A 13669-nucleotide genomic window follows, 5' to 3' on the forward strand; every position below is an offset into this window, starting at 1 on the left:
AGGGTTCCTCCCAGAGCGTGGGGACACTCCATGGTGTCCCAGATAACCATGGCTGATCTCCTGATCTCCTCAGGCAGGAGCACCACACCACAGAGCTCTGCAGGTCCCTCACACAGTGTGGGGACACTCAGGGTGTCCCAGGCAACCATGGTTGATCTCCTCAGGCTGGAACCCACCTTTGCAGGTTCCTCACACAGTATAGGGACACTCCAGGATGTCCCAGATAACCATGGCTGATCTCCTCAGGCAGAAACCCACAGAGCTCTGCGGGTCCCTCACACAGCCTGGGGGGCTCCCTGAGTTCCTGGGCTGGCCCTCAGCTCCCAGGCACTTTGGCAGAGGAACCGGAGGTGCTGTTCTTGCCTCTCCAGTGCTTATTTTGGTGGCTGGCTCTGCTGGGCACACCAGGAAGCTCTGGGGAGGACAGAGGATGCTCCTCAAGGGGACCTGCTCTGAAATAACTTTGGCATTTCTGCTGGAAAAGCCTCTGGTGACGTTTCCATGTCCTTCAAAGCTGGTGCACTTGGCACCATGCAGGAGGCTGAGCAAAGACCAGCTGAGTCCAGCAATGACATCCTCAGTCCAGCCCTGGCTGGGTCACCTCTGGCTCTCCCACCTTTTGTCCACCTTTACTTTAGCTCTACATGCTGCAGCTTTTTTCTTCCACCTGAGACCCAAACACAGCAAACCCCAGGAGGGCTCATCTTGCTGTGCTTGCAGAGCTGTGCTTTGTTGGGGTGCCTGTGGGGCAGCATCCTGAACCCCCACAGTCTGCTCCCCATCTCTGGCCATGGCCACAGTGGGCATTGCTCTGCTGCCTGTGCTTGGGTGTGATCTGCAGCTCTCACAGGGAGAATTTCCTCCTGGAAAACAGGATAGCTGGTAGCCTTCAGCTGGAGAGGGAGTGAGGAGTAACCACTGTCAGTGAGAGGAAATGTGAGTGGTGTTATCATCTGCCCTGAGGAGTAACATTGGGAAACATGTGAAATGCTCTGTGACCCTTTGTCAGTGGATCTGATGTGATCAGCTTCCCTCTAAAAGGAGAATTTTGCACACAACAGCCCTTCAGCCCACTTACACCTCCACATGGGGGTCATTTAGTTGCATATATTGAGTACAGTATTTGCAGTGAGTTCATATATTTAGGATTGGGGTTTTTTTGAGATGGGAGGAGCTGTAAGGACAAACAAAACCTCTGCTCTCCTCACAAGCACATACAAGGGACAACATGCAGTGATGAAAACTGCAGAGATTTTGGACAAAGCACTCAGAGACTGCTCATGCACCACCTCAGGAGAGCTCTGCTGCTCCTCACAGCCAGGGGCAGCTGGCACAGCACACCCAGCCAGGCCCACCCTGTCCCTGCTGTGTCACACAGGGCACTGCTGGGCACTGCTGAACACTGCTGGGCACTGCTGGGCACTGCTGGGCACTGCTGAGCACTGCTGGGCATTGCTGGGCACTGCTGGGCACTGCAGCAGCCTCCCTGCAGTGCTGCTCTCCCTGGGGCTGCACCTTCACACACAAGGCTGCATTGAAGATCCAGCTGAAGGAAAACAGCAGCCTGTGGTGCCTCCTCTTTGTCCTCCCTGACTGTGCCTGCTAAGCCTGCAAGCAAATCCCTGCTGCAGGAGATCCTTGGACCCGAGTGCCAATAAAGCCATAAAACTTTTGGGAAAGGTGATGCAGATATTACTGACTGCAGTGCAGTAGCTGCCTAACCTCACACTGTCTTTTGGCTCATCAGCAAAGGAAAATATTTCACCTCTGAAGATATTGTGATTCATGCAGGAAAAAACAAAATCAGCTAAATTATACCCTGAAATCCATCATGCTTTATCAAAGCATTGTCTGGTGGCTGCCAGAGCCTTTGGTTTAGCAGGTTTTCTTCTGTATGCTGCAGAATAAAATGGGAATCACAGAATGTTAGGGGTTGGGATAGACCTTAATTATTGAGTCCCTAGAATCATTGAGACCTAGATAGTTGAGTCCCAGCCCCCCTGCCATGTGCAGGGACATGTCCCACTGCATCAGGTTGCCCAAGGCCTTATCCAAGAAATATTAAAAGAAAACTTTGTCTTGCTCCACCTTCCTTCTTTTCTGATTGTTTGAATTGCACATTCTTAAAGACTTCTGCTCCTTTTCAGGGGCATTCATGGACTCTTCCATACAGGTATTTTTGTTAATTTTTCCCCATGCTGATGCGGCTTCTGGAAAATGATGGGCCAGTTATATATTAACTGGCAGTACATTTACTAATTTTAAAATAGGGTTTTCTGGCTTTAAAAAATAAGTTTTTATCTAGAGATTTGAAAATGTGCTGTGGGTAGGTGAGCAGTTAACAGCTGATTGCAAGGAGAGTTAGTAATTAAAAAAAAGGTCACAAATAATTTATTTTAAATAGAGAATGAAATAGTCAAGTAAAGGCAGATCTAAATACAGTTGCATGTCTGTCACTTTTACCTTTAACTGCAATATATTGGGGTGATAAAAGAACAGCAAGCCAAATAAACTGCAGCTGTAGCATTTATGGGTGAGGAATGTAGGTAGCAAAGGAATTATTCCACAACATAAGATGTCACTAGAAGCAGTAGAATGTGTCTAAAGTGGCCATAATGTTTGTTGGACCAAGAGTTGCCCTTTTTACAAAAGGATCCCTGTGTGACGGTGACACTGTGCTGGGAGCCTCAGCCTTGTGCCCAGCCAGCTTCCTCCTCTCCCTTGCTGGGAAATGCCCTGATAAGGACCAGACAGTAAATGGTGCAGAAAGCTGGGATGCTTTTTTCCCTATTCCTTTTCTGACATAGGAAGAGGTGAGGAAAGGGATGAGCTCCCAGGTGAGCCCAGGCAGAGCCAGGTGTGTAGGAGAGGCACCACCACCCTTTTGGGAGTCAGGCAGCAATGCCTGCTGCAGGACACCAGCCCTTTCCTTGCCTCACTGAAGGAGCTCTGTGAAAATGAAAAATTTGGGAGCCATGTCCACTGATGCAGGTAAGTGCAGTTAAACATGTGGCTGGCAGGTACTGCAGGTAACTCTTGTTATTCTCTCCTTGGCACTGCACCCTGCCACACAAGCCATTTTAATTTTCTGCCCTACTCTGTTGTGTATCCATCCATAGTGTGTGAGCTTTGAGAACTTCAGGTCAAGGCACCAAGGTGAGACCAGAGCCCCCCAAAACCTGACCCTACAGAGCAGAATTATCACTGCTTCACTCCCCTCTCATATGCTTGTTGCATGTAATTCAGAGTTTCCAGCTGCAAACCTGAGATGGTGTAAGACACAGTTTGGTGCAGGGATTTCCTGTGGTGTCCCAATGCCCCTGGGCACTGTCAGGCAGCAGGACCCAGCAGAGTGCCAGGGCCGGCAGTGCCAGCCCTGCTGTCACCGTGTGGCAGCTGTGGTGTCACTGTTCCCTCCCCAGGGCAGCCCCTGAGGGTGTCTCTGGCTTTCATTTGCCTGGTAATTAACTGATCAGTCGGCTTTAACATTCCTGCAATAGTTTAAATGTGCCAAAGTTTTAATGAACATGGAGTTTTTTGGATAGTCCACTTAACTGCCTGAATTGCTGTGACTAACCAAAGCAGACCTTGCTCTCCAAGGCAATGCCTTCCCAGACAAGTACACACAAATGAGGGGGTTTGGGGATTTCTTTTTTCAGCTGTGATGCAAGGCTTTAAGAATTTGTTCTCAAATGTGTTGCTTGATAGATACTTTATCACTTCTGGAAAACCAGATCTCCTCCTGGTTTCTCTCTTTTGGTACAGTTTTCAGTTTGTCCTTCTCCTGTGCTCTTTGTGTGAGCACAGTGGTTTTTGCTGTCTAATGTTGTGTATTGTCCTCAGAGGGGACAGAAAGAGACAGCACAGGGCACTGCAGGTGCTGCAGACAGGAGATTATTCATAAACAACATGGGAACTTGGGTGTGTTGGCTCAAAGTGTAAGGAGATGGTGGGAATTTTATCAAGCTCAATGATAGGATCTCAAATGAATTTTGAATAGGAAGAAAATATTTTTTTGTTTTCTGGAGTTTTATCAGAAGTTATAGTGAACCCCATAGCTTTTAAAATACATCAATCAGCTGCTGATGAGCCCAGTAATGGTGGCTGAGGAGTGACCTGCAATTTATTCCAGAAACCAATGCCCTCTATTTAGAGTGACATTTTCATGTCCAGTGAAGACTGATGTCTCCTTCTCCATGTCTGGAGCTCTTGGTCACTATTTCCAGACATTGCTTAGTAGTTCCTCCTTCAAATTTTCTTATCTGCAAGCTGCCCCAAGCATGGGGATGGTTGCCCCAACTGGGATCACAGTTTTAGCAAATTCAGCTAAATCCAGTGATGACATCAGATTGGCTGGGAGTGTTGACCTGCTGGAGCAGAAGGCTGTGCTGAAGGATCAGGACAGGTTGTTGGATGGGCTGAGGCCATTGGTGTGAGGGGCAACAAGATAAAATGCTGGGTCCTGCCCTTGGGTCACAACCACCCCTGCACAGCAACAGCCTGGGGCAGAGGGGCTGGAAATCTGCAGAGGGAAAGGCTTTGGGGGTGATAGTGACAGTGGAACATGAGCCCAGGAGTGCCCAGGTGGGCATCAGCACCAGGGCAGGGATTGTCACCCTGTACTTGGCACTGCTGGGGCCACACTGAGTGTTGTGTTCAGCTCTGGGGCCCCAACTACAGGAAAGACCTGGAGGGGAAGGGAACAGAGCTGGGGAAGGGGCTGAGGGAGCTGGGCAGGGGCTCAGCCTGGAGAAAACGAGGCTCAGGGGGCCCTTGTGGCTCTGCACAACTCCTGACAGGAGGGGACAGCCAGGGAGTGTTGGGCTCTTCTCCAGGGACAGGGACAGGACAAGAGAAAACGGCCTCAAGTGATGCCAGCTGAGGTTTAGGTAGGATAAGAGGGAAAATGTCTTCACATAACACATTGTTGTCAAGCATTGGCATAACTATCCCTGGGTGGATAGAAAAGATGTGAGCATGTGGCATTTGGGGACAAGGGGTTAGTGGTGGCCTTGGCTGTGCTGTGTTAATGGTTGGACTCAATGATCTTAGAGGTCTTTGCCAACCCAAACAATTCTAGATTTGTGTACACACATATTTGGCTTTGTGTGTGTGTATGTGTTGATGGTGAGGTGTTGCATCAAATGACATATTTATTTATTTATTTAGTTAGTTATTGTCCATCCTCATTTATTCTATGAACTGTGGGGACTGAAGACAGCCTCACCAGCCTAGTTCACATATTCCTAGCAGTTTCCATAACTAAAAAATGGCTCTGGCTCAGATCTGGGATGACCTGGCAGCATCCTGGTTCTGTGCAGGAGCTGCAATGTGAGGGCTGCAGCCCTGGGGGTGGCTGGCCAAGCCCTCCCGAATCAGCTGCACGCCAGGTTTAGCAGCAATGGGGCTCAAGAGTGCCAGAACACACGAGCTGTGGGCTGACTGCCATGCCAGGGACTCAGCACAGTGCCAGGGACCCAACACAGTGCCAGGGACCCAGCAGTGCAGCCTTTGGTGGTGCTCCCCAGGAGCACCCACACCCACCCTGCCATGAACCAATGTTCATTTCTCCAGTCTGTGCTTCCTGCATGGAGGCCCACATGAAACAGTTAAGGTTTTTAAGTGCTCTGTTCTTTTCAGTCAGTTGATTCTGAGTTGGTGTAAATTCCTGCTGCATTAAGATGTCCTCGATTTTTATTAAGTACATTTGTGTCACCCATGTAGTAAGGCCCTGCTAAAATGCTTTGAGCTGGCCAGTCTTTGTGCTTTTTGTTTTTTCTTCAAGGAGGGCATGGATTGCTCATTTTGAATGAATTTTTGAAAATAATGAGTGAGAAAATAGCATCTATGTGAAGGCCCTGCAGAAGTATGGTACATCTGTTTCAAAGCACCAAAGTGCAGACTGTCCCTAAAACAATTGTGGCATCTGTAACTCTTTCCATTCTGACTGTGCAGAAGAAAAATATGCCAAAATAGCCATTGTGGGAAAACCTCCAGGAAGTTTCTTTTCCAGCTGTGAAGTCATTTGTGCTTTGCCAAGGCAGGGTGGCAGAGCTGCAGAGGCCCCTGTGATGGGAGCAGCTTGGGAGTGTTGGATGTGTGCCCTCAGTGCAGGGAGGAGCACTCACCAGAGCAGACTGCCCAGCCTGATGGGAAGGAAGGGCACTGACCATGAGGACACAGGGAAGGAACTCTGCTCTCCTCTCCCCTGGCCAGCTGAGTGTCCCTCCTGCCCAATGGACACAGCTGCTCCTGCAGGACAGGGACTGGGGAAGGTAAATGTGACCAGGCTCCATCTGTGCCATGAAACTGGAGACAGGAACGTGGCAAAAAGCTCCAGAAAGGCAAAACACACAAACATGCATCTCTTTGATCCTATCAGAGCTCTGGCCACAGTTTCTGGATTACTGTGACTTAGCAAGAACACAGAGAAAATTCCCCAAACCAAGGTCCAAGTGCTTCAAGCTAAGTTCATAGCCCAGGCAAATATTTCTCTTGTGGAACACTCCAAAAAAAGAATGAGAGTTTTGAAAAGGAAGTGTTCCTCAATACTGACTGTCCAACATGTGAACTAGCCAGACTGGTTAAAGCTTAATTAAAAAGTGCCAGAGTGACTAAATTCTTTTCTAAGTGCAGCTGCAGAACGTTAGCTGTGGGCACATTTTAGACCTTAATTAGTAACACTTGCACTAGAGCACCAAAATCTTTCATGAATGCAGCTGCAATCAATTAATATCAGTTAGGCATTTCTGTAGGCACACAAGGGTTCCTAAAAATTGTTCTAATGCCTACCTAGATTAAATAAAAATAAAATACTTACATGCAACAGACTACAAAAGCAGAGATAACTACAAAATGTCTTTATTGAAAAAAGCAGATTATAGCATCTAAGGTTAAATGAAACTTCTGACTTTAATATTAAATAACTTAAGATGATAGCAAGTAGCTTCTTCTTTAGATAAATAAATCTACATTTCCCAATTTTTTCTTCAACAATCAAGGGAATCAAACACTGAAACACAAAACCACAAGTAATTCTAAAGACTAAAAGACAGAAGCACATTGAAAGGTTTTACAAGGATATATATATACAAAAATAGTTAACTAATGTATATTTTCAGCATGTAAACTAGTTACATGATATACAAACTGGGAATTCATATATTTCCTACAAAATAAAAATCAACGTTGGTCCAAGTTCTTGGAAGAAAACTATATTCTTTTAAAGAAAATGAAAATATTTCTCAAATGAAAACTTAATTTAAGTCAAATTATATACTCTAGTTACGGCATTAGTTACAGGATGAATCACAAACTTTTAAACTTTTCTTGAAACACAAGAAAGCAGCTTTTGTTTCCTTTAGAGCTTTGGTTTACTTTACTACTCTGGAATTTCTGGTCTTAAAGAGTTCCTCTAACCATGTTTTCCTTTTGAAGCTCCACCTTACAAAATATATACACACACGTGCACACAAGGAAAAGGAAAAGGAAAGAAACCCCAACAAACCCTCTCTGTAAGCTCGATTCTCTGAGTGCATTCTTTTGTTTTCAAAGGATGATTTTGGTCCTTTCTTTGGAACTCGCCCCCGGCTGGGAGGGACCCTGCACCTCCCAGTGGGAGGGGCAGCCCTGATGCAAATGAGAGCAGGTTGTTATGAACTTGAACTTTATGGAAATATTCTGAAAGCACAGTAACAGCTTCTCAAGAACAATTGCACTGTAAAGCGAACTTAGGAAGTTTTCATCTGTGTTGAACTGATTTAATGTAAGAATATCCCGTAAGAAAATCATTAAAAGGAGAGTTCTTATTTACATTATTCCCCAGGCAGGAGGTAAAATGTGCAGAAACTGTCACTAGCACTAAAGAGTACAGCACATCATTATTTTAGGTTTGATTTTATTTTTCTCTTTGATTTGAAAGAAAACACCCAACCAAACCTGGCAAATCTCACTCAAGCCCCAGTTTTTATAGTAAATGCTGGAAAAGCAAAGCTGCACTTTGTAATACAGTAATGGAATGCATCTGTCTATAGAAAGTACTAGAACAACAGCTGCTGCTTTCTAGTTTTAAACAAATTGCTTATTCTATATTGACATATTACCTTTCAGAATTTTTACCATGGTGACACTTAACAGATCAGAACTGCACAGAACTACAAGAGACTGAAAAATCAGCATGTCAAATGAAATTAAATATTATTCTGTTCTACAGGATGATCGTTTTAAAACAAACATGAAGAAATGGTCTGGTATGTACATGTTTGAAAGTGTGCTGGCCCTTAGAAAATATGTTGGAAACTTAAACAGATGCCCTGGTGGAGGCAAAGTGTTCAGGAAGGTGCTGGCAGGGGACTGGGCTGAATGCCAGGGTAAGTCACCTCCAGCCTTGTCCACTGTCAGTGTGAAGGTTTTGCTTCTCTATTGATAGAGAAAAGCATTTTTCCAGCTCGGCAAGTGACTGTTATTTGTTCCCAGGAACATACCCCAACCTAATTTTAATGTATTTTAATGATTTCTTAATCTGGGTGAAGACTGCATGTAAAGACATGCAAGTGAAAATTCCTCAAAGCAAATGTGGTCCACAGCACCCTCCTGCAGTGGAAAATGCATTCCATTGCAGCTGATGCTAAAAGTTTATCCTGAAGCTCTGGCACTTTCCATGTTTGTAGCAACCTGCAGGAATTATCTAGTCATACAATCCAGTTTAAGACATTTTTCCCCCTTTCTCCAGCATTTGCTGGCATGTGTAATTCCACTTCCTCCCGAGGCTGTGCTGCTGCCTGTGGACACAGAGGGAGTGTCTGCAAATGCAGAAGTGCAGGTGCACCCTTGGCTGCATCTGCAGGCCAGGCCTCTTGGGCCACAGTGCAGAAATGGGGCACTGACTGCACTGTAGTTACTTCAAACCCTGGCATTCATGTTAAATATGTTAATTATAAACTGATACATATTAACTACAAAATTACTTTGCCCGGGAGCCTTCAGTAGGACAGGTCAATCTAGGCCAATGGAAGTCTGGCAGAAGTTCAGAAATCATCCTTTTTGTTCCTTACTAACAGAAAAAATAGTTCTCAGGAATTTTTCCTGTTCTCCTTCCCCCCACCTTTCCTCATAAGGAAATTCCACACTATCAAAAAGTTCTGTTAAGGGAGTTAATTATTCCACTTAGGAATTAGTGGCCATTGGATGCTCTTTGTGCTTTTCAAGAGCACCACAAATGGCTTTCAAAAAGTCAATGGAGCATAAGAAACTGAACTGCAGTGGTGTTGCCAAATAAGTCATTCCATCAGCCTGCATGCTGGATTGAACACGGCATCGTTTCCGAACGGCTCCGGCGGGTTCTCCAGTGCTGGAACTGGCATGGAAATGGCCCAATTTACACATGCCAAGAATCCACTCTGGTATTTCTATTTCCTCTGGGGCTGAAGAATTTTATTTTATTGTAACTTTGAATACAGTTAAAGACAGCAATGGTAATTTGCAGCTTCAGGAAGGCTGGGTCAATTCTCGTGAGAATGCAAGGGATTTTTTTGACATACAGATGTGTGATTTGCATGTAAAACACCAGCACATGGTAAAAACAAACCATAAAAAAAGAATCATCTAACTTCCTATATGGAAGACACATATTTCTCCCCAGAGGTCTGAGGGTACTGTAAAAGCTTATGCAAAACATGAAAGTGTGTACAGTCTATGTACAGCTAACACTTGTTGTAAACACTGATGTTTCGTGGTTTGACTCTAAATTACTACTCCTGCCATACTGCACTTTGCTTTCCAATGAAGACAATCACCATCATCAGTTTGAAAGTAATCTTGAAAAGAACACAAAGCTGAAAAGGTAATACCAAACCACTGTGCCTCTCTTTAATAATGTCTCAACATACAATCATGAAGCAGTTGGTAACAAATGAAGTCGTGGATAAAACAAGCAGTATAAAGACAAGTGTACCTTTGCACAGAACCCTACTGAACAAAAAGCAGGTTTGAAAGATGAATTCTTTAGTAAGTGCCAAATGGTCCAGTTGATAGGAATGCATTTTGAAGCCATGGCTACACAGCCAGCAATTACAGAGGGCTGCAACTGCTGACCCTGCATGTGCCAATTTTTGGATACAATCCTCTGTACTGTGGGGTTTTCATCAGAGGCTTGCCACATTTCTTGAAGAAGCCAAATAATTAATCTTTGGATGACTGTGGGACCCTGTAGGATGGAGAGCTGGCCTGACACTTCACAGAACACCTTGCTTTAATCTTGCTGAAACCTGCCCTGGCTAAAACACCTGCTTGCTGCCTATTCCCTACTCTGGAATCTAAGTATTCTCTAAGACCAGAATTCAACAGAACTAGCTAAAATGCTAGCATTTATCTTATCATGCTTGCTGCAATATGATAAGGTGCTAACTTTTGGAAAGTAATTCTACACTCCTTACTTGGGTGTAATCTCCACTGAACGAAGAGAGCAGGGAGTGCAGAACAGCCCTTTGTACCATTGTTTTTAGAAATGCTGCCATTTACAGTTACAGTTTAGTGGTGAATTATTTGTTCAAGTAGACGGTGTCTCAGTGAAAATGTTTAGATAAAAGAATGCATATGTACAAGATCAGAAAAGGACCCCTCACCTCTGATTCAAAAAATAAATAGCTGGTTAAGATGGTTATTACTGGAACCTCATCTTTAAAGGAAAATGAAAGTAATCTTTAGATTTTTGTCTTCTTTCCAACGGCTCTTTGATGCTGGAAATGTCTCTTAGAGTTCTGTGACATGCATGGGGTAGCTGGGAGGTGGATGTGATGGCAGTTTGATATTAAGGCGCCTGATGTGACAGCTGTGGCAGAGCAAGTGGCCCTCGAGGGGGTAACAACGATGGCCTTCCTCATCATTGAGCTGCAAGCCACAGTCCTGGAAGGAAGAGAGACATCCCAGATCAGTGAGTGCCTCAGGCAGGCCCCTCCCAGCCGTGCTGCCCATTCACAGCCCCAGAGCTCCCCTGCCCCAAGGCCAGCAGCCCCCACAGCTCTGGGGGTCTGCACCCTGACCATTGACATCACTGGGATCCAACAGCACAGGCTGTGCCCAGCCTTCTGCTCACCACTCTGTCCCATCCTGCTCTCTTGTCCATCCAATAAGTGGTGATGCAAACCAAAAGCCTAAAAGCAGCCCAGGGGCTGACCCTGCCACACACAACCTGGAAGAGGCTTGGACAGGGGGGAGCTGATTCTGCAGCAAGGCAGATGGGGGGAGCAAAAACAGGGAATGAGAGGGGAGGGCAAAAGGGGGACAGGTGACACAGCTTACTTCTGAAGGTCTACACTTTCTCTAATTTGGAATGAAAAGAACTTAAAGACTTCAAGGCCAGTGGTCCATCTTTAGTGGAAATGCTGGTGCCTCTGGGACTGACACAAAACTACAGACAGAGACAAACAGAGAAGCAGCTAACAGTGATCCTGCTGACTCCTATGTACGCTGCAACAGAGATCACCCTGATTTACATCACTGTAATTCTGAGGGCATTTGGAAACCACTGAAGTTTGGTACTCAGGTTTAATGTTACAAGTGTGTTAAATACTTAGAAATTATTACTGTGATCAGCTCTGAGAAACCAGAGATTCTGAGTATTTATCTGTGCAGCTAATAGAAAGAAATGAAAAGCCAAACAGAACAAACTGAGTGTATAGGTGGTTTTAGTACTGAAAACAAATGCAAAGATTTTAACTGAACACAGTGTATAATTTTTCAGCTTTTACAGCTCAAGTTTAAATCCTCAAATTTTAAAATACTGAAATAAGACTGAAAATGGGTTTTAAAGTAAGCTTTAAAACTAGAGTGTTAGTTTAGGGAGGTCTTAATCTAAGTATCTGGCAAGGTAATTTTCTGTGTTTCTACATATTATATAATGATTTTATAGCAATTTATACAAGATTTAAAATTAGAATTTACCAATTTCAGATGCCCTACAGATGTGCCAAGTGTTCGTATCTTCTTCCCTCCCCAAAAGAACTCCCTTTCTGCAAGGAGAAAGCCTGCCTTGTCAGTGGGTCCCAGTTCCAGAATGGGGCTCCAGTGATCTGCAAAAGGGCTTGAACTCCTCCACAGAAGTCAAGTGGTTGCATGTGAAAGAGATGACACAGAAAAGCTGCAAATTTCCAACCTGACCACTGACTGTGTGGCACCAGCTGAGGGTGACACCAGCAGCAGGTGAGGAGTGGCTGCCTGAGTCATGGAGCCTTGCTAAAATCTTCACATCCCTACCTTGTGTACCTCAAAATTCTGCACTCACTTTTCCAGCAGCATCTGGGGACAGCAGTGTGCAGAGAGCCTCATTTGAGAGCATCAGGCACTAACCCACTGCTAACTCCTGATTGCTGTACATTAATGCCTTTCTGGGCAGATGTGGAGGCAGCTTGATTTGCCTCAAATGGGGAGGAGAATGGGGAAATGAATAATGAAACAGAAGGGAAAATAAACCCCCAGTGGGACATTGCAGCATGAAGTCAATAGCCTGAGAGCAGGGGAGGGAGCTGTCATCTTAGGTGAAGCCTGCACAAAGCAATAGCTGGGGAAGTAGGAGGGAAGTTCAGCTCTCCAAAACACTGTGATTTCCTGTGCCAATTGCTCTTGAAAAATTAATGGAAATGGATGGAGTATCAGGTGTCTGTTGGAAGGAGATAGCTGAGTGGATGGGGCCTTCTTTACATTTAGGTACATAACATTTCAAGATGCCCTGAATTTTATTATTTTCTTTCTCAGTCAGAAGATTCTTTGTAAAACCTTCATGCAACAGTGCCTGAAGGCAGCGCTGCTGTATTTCTGTCCCTGGTGCTAACAGGGAAGATCTGTGTGGATATTTTTGTGCTATGTCAGAGTGCCAAACCTACAGCAAAAAGGAAGTTTTTGGCTGATCCCAACTTAGTGAGTTTGTTTCCCTTCTCATGCTCCTGGCTGTGGGATAAGGATGAACTCAGGTCTCCTCTCTGAAGCAAGAGCACTAATTCCACAACTTGATCTGTGGCAATGAATGTTTAAATGTTCTGCACAATAAGAAACTACTCCCAAAAAAGAAAAAGTGACAGAAAGTCAATGGTGTCCTGGTCCATTTCCTAGTAAAGAATCAATGTTCATTCAGCATGGAGAAAGCAGATCCCCTAGAAAGGCCTTCCAGTGAGACTCCTTCCCTGCACAGCCAATGTAAATTCAAATCTCCTCAGATCAGAGCCCTACAGACTGTACAGATGAGGAAAAAGACAACTGGCACCTACTCTTTGCTCACTCCCCATCCAGAATCATTGAGAAAATTCAACCCAACAAACCAAGCCCAGCCTTGAAGCTCATATATTGGGGAAAAAACCCTCCAAAACTAATTTGGTACTGGTGATGGCAGCACCCCTTCCAGCCCAGGCAGCATCCACCTGTCTGTCTTCCTCAGGAGCTGTGGGGCAGAGCCCTGCCTGCCCAGGGGGGCAAGAGCCAGGGAGGGCAGCCCAGGGGCAGAGCAGGTCCCACCAAGGCAGAGCAGGGCCCTCAGGACAGAGCAGGTCCCCAGGACAGAGCAGGTCCCCAAGGGCAGAGCAGGCCCCCTCAGGGCAGAGAAGATCCCAGGGCAGAGCAGGGCCCCTCAGGACAGAGCAGGGCCCCTCAGGACAGAGCAGGTCCCCAGGGCAGAGCAGGT

The 13669-nt window shown here is 45.5% G+C and overlaps 1 protein-coding gene across 4 annotated transcripts in view; it reads right to left on the reverse strand.

The window, feature by feature from the left end:
• Positions 1-6909: 6909 nt before the first annotated feature.
• The window catches only part of WTIP (WT1 interacting protein), an 86072-nt gene continuing 79312 nt past the window's right edge, over positions 6910-13669 (reverse strand). For all 4 annotated transcript variants that reach the window (XM_064723260.1, XM_064723261.1, XM_064723262.1 and 1 more), the window contains one exon: positions 6910-10902. In XM_064723260.1, coding sequence (XP_064579330.1) covers positions 10750-10902 — 153 coding nt within the window. In that variant the 3' untranslated portion in view covers positions 6910-10749. The remainder of the gene's footprint in view (positions 10903-13669) is intronic.

This window comes from Zonotrichia leucophrys, chromosome 11 (genome assembly GCF_028769735.1).
Source record: "Zonotrichia leucophrys gambelii isolate GWCS_2022_RI chromosome 11, RI_Zleu_2.0, whole genome shotgun sequence".
NCBI classification, from domain to species: domain Eukaryota; kingdom Metazoa; phylum Chordata; class Aves; order Passeriformes; family Passerellidae; genus Zonotrichia; species Zonotrichia leucophrys.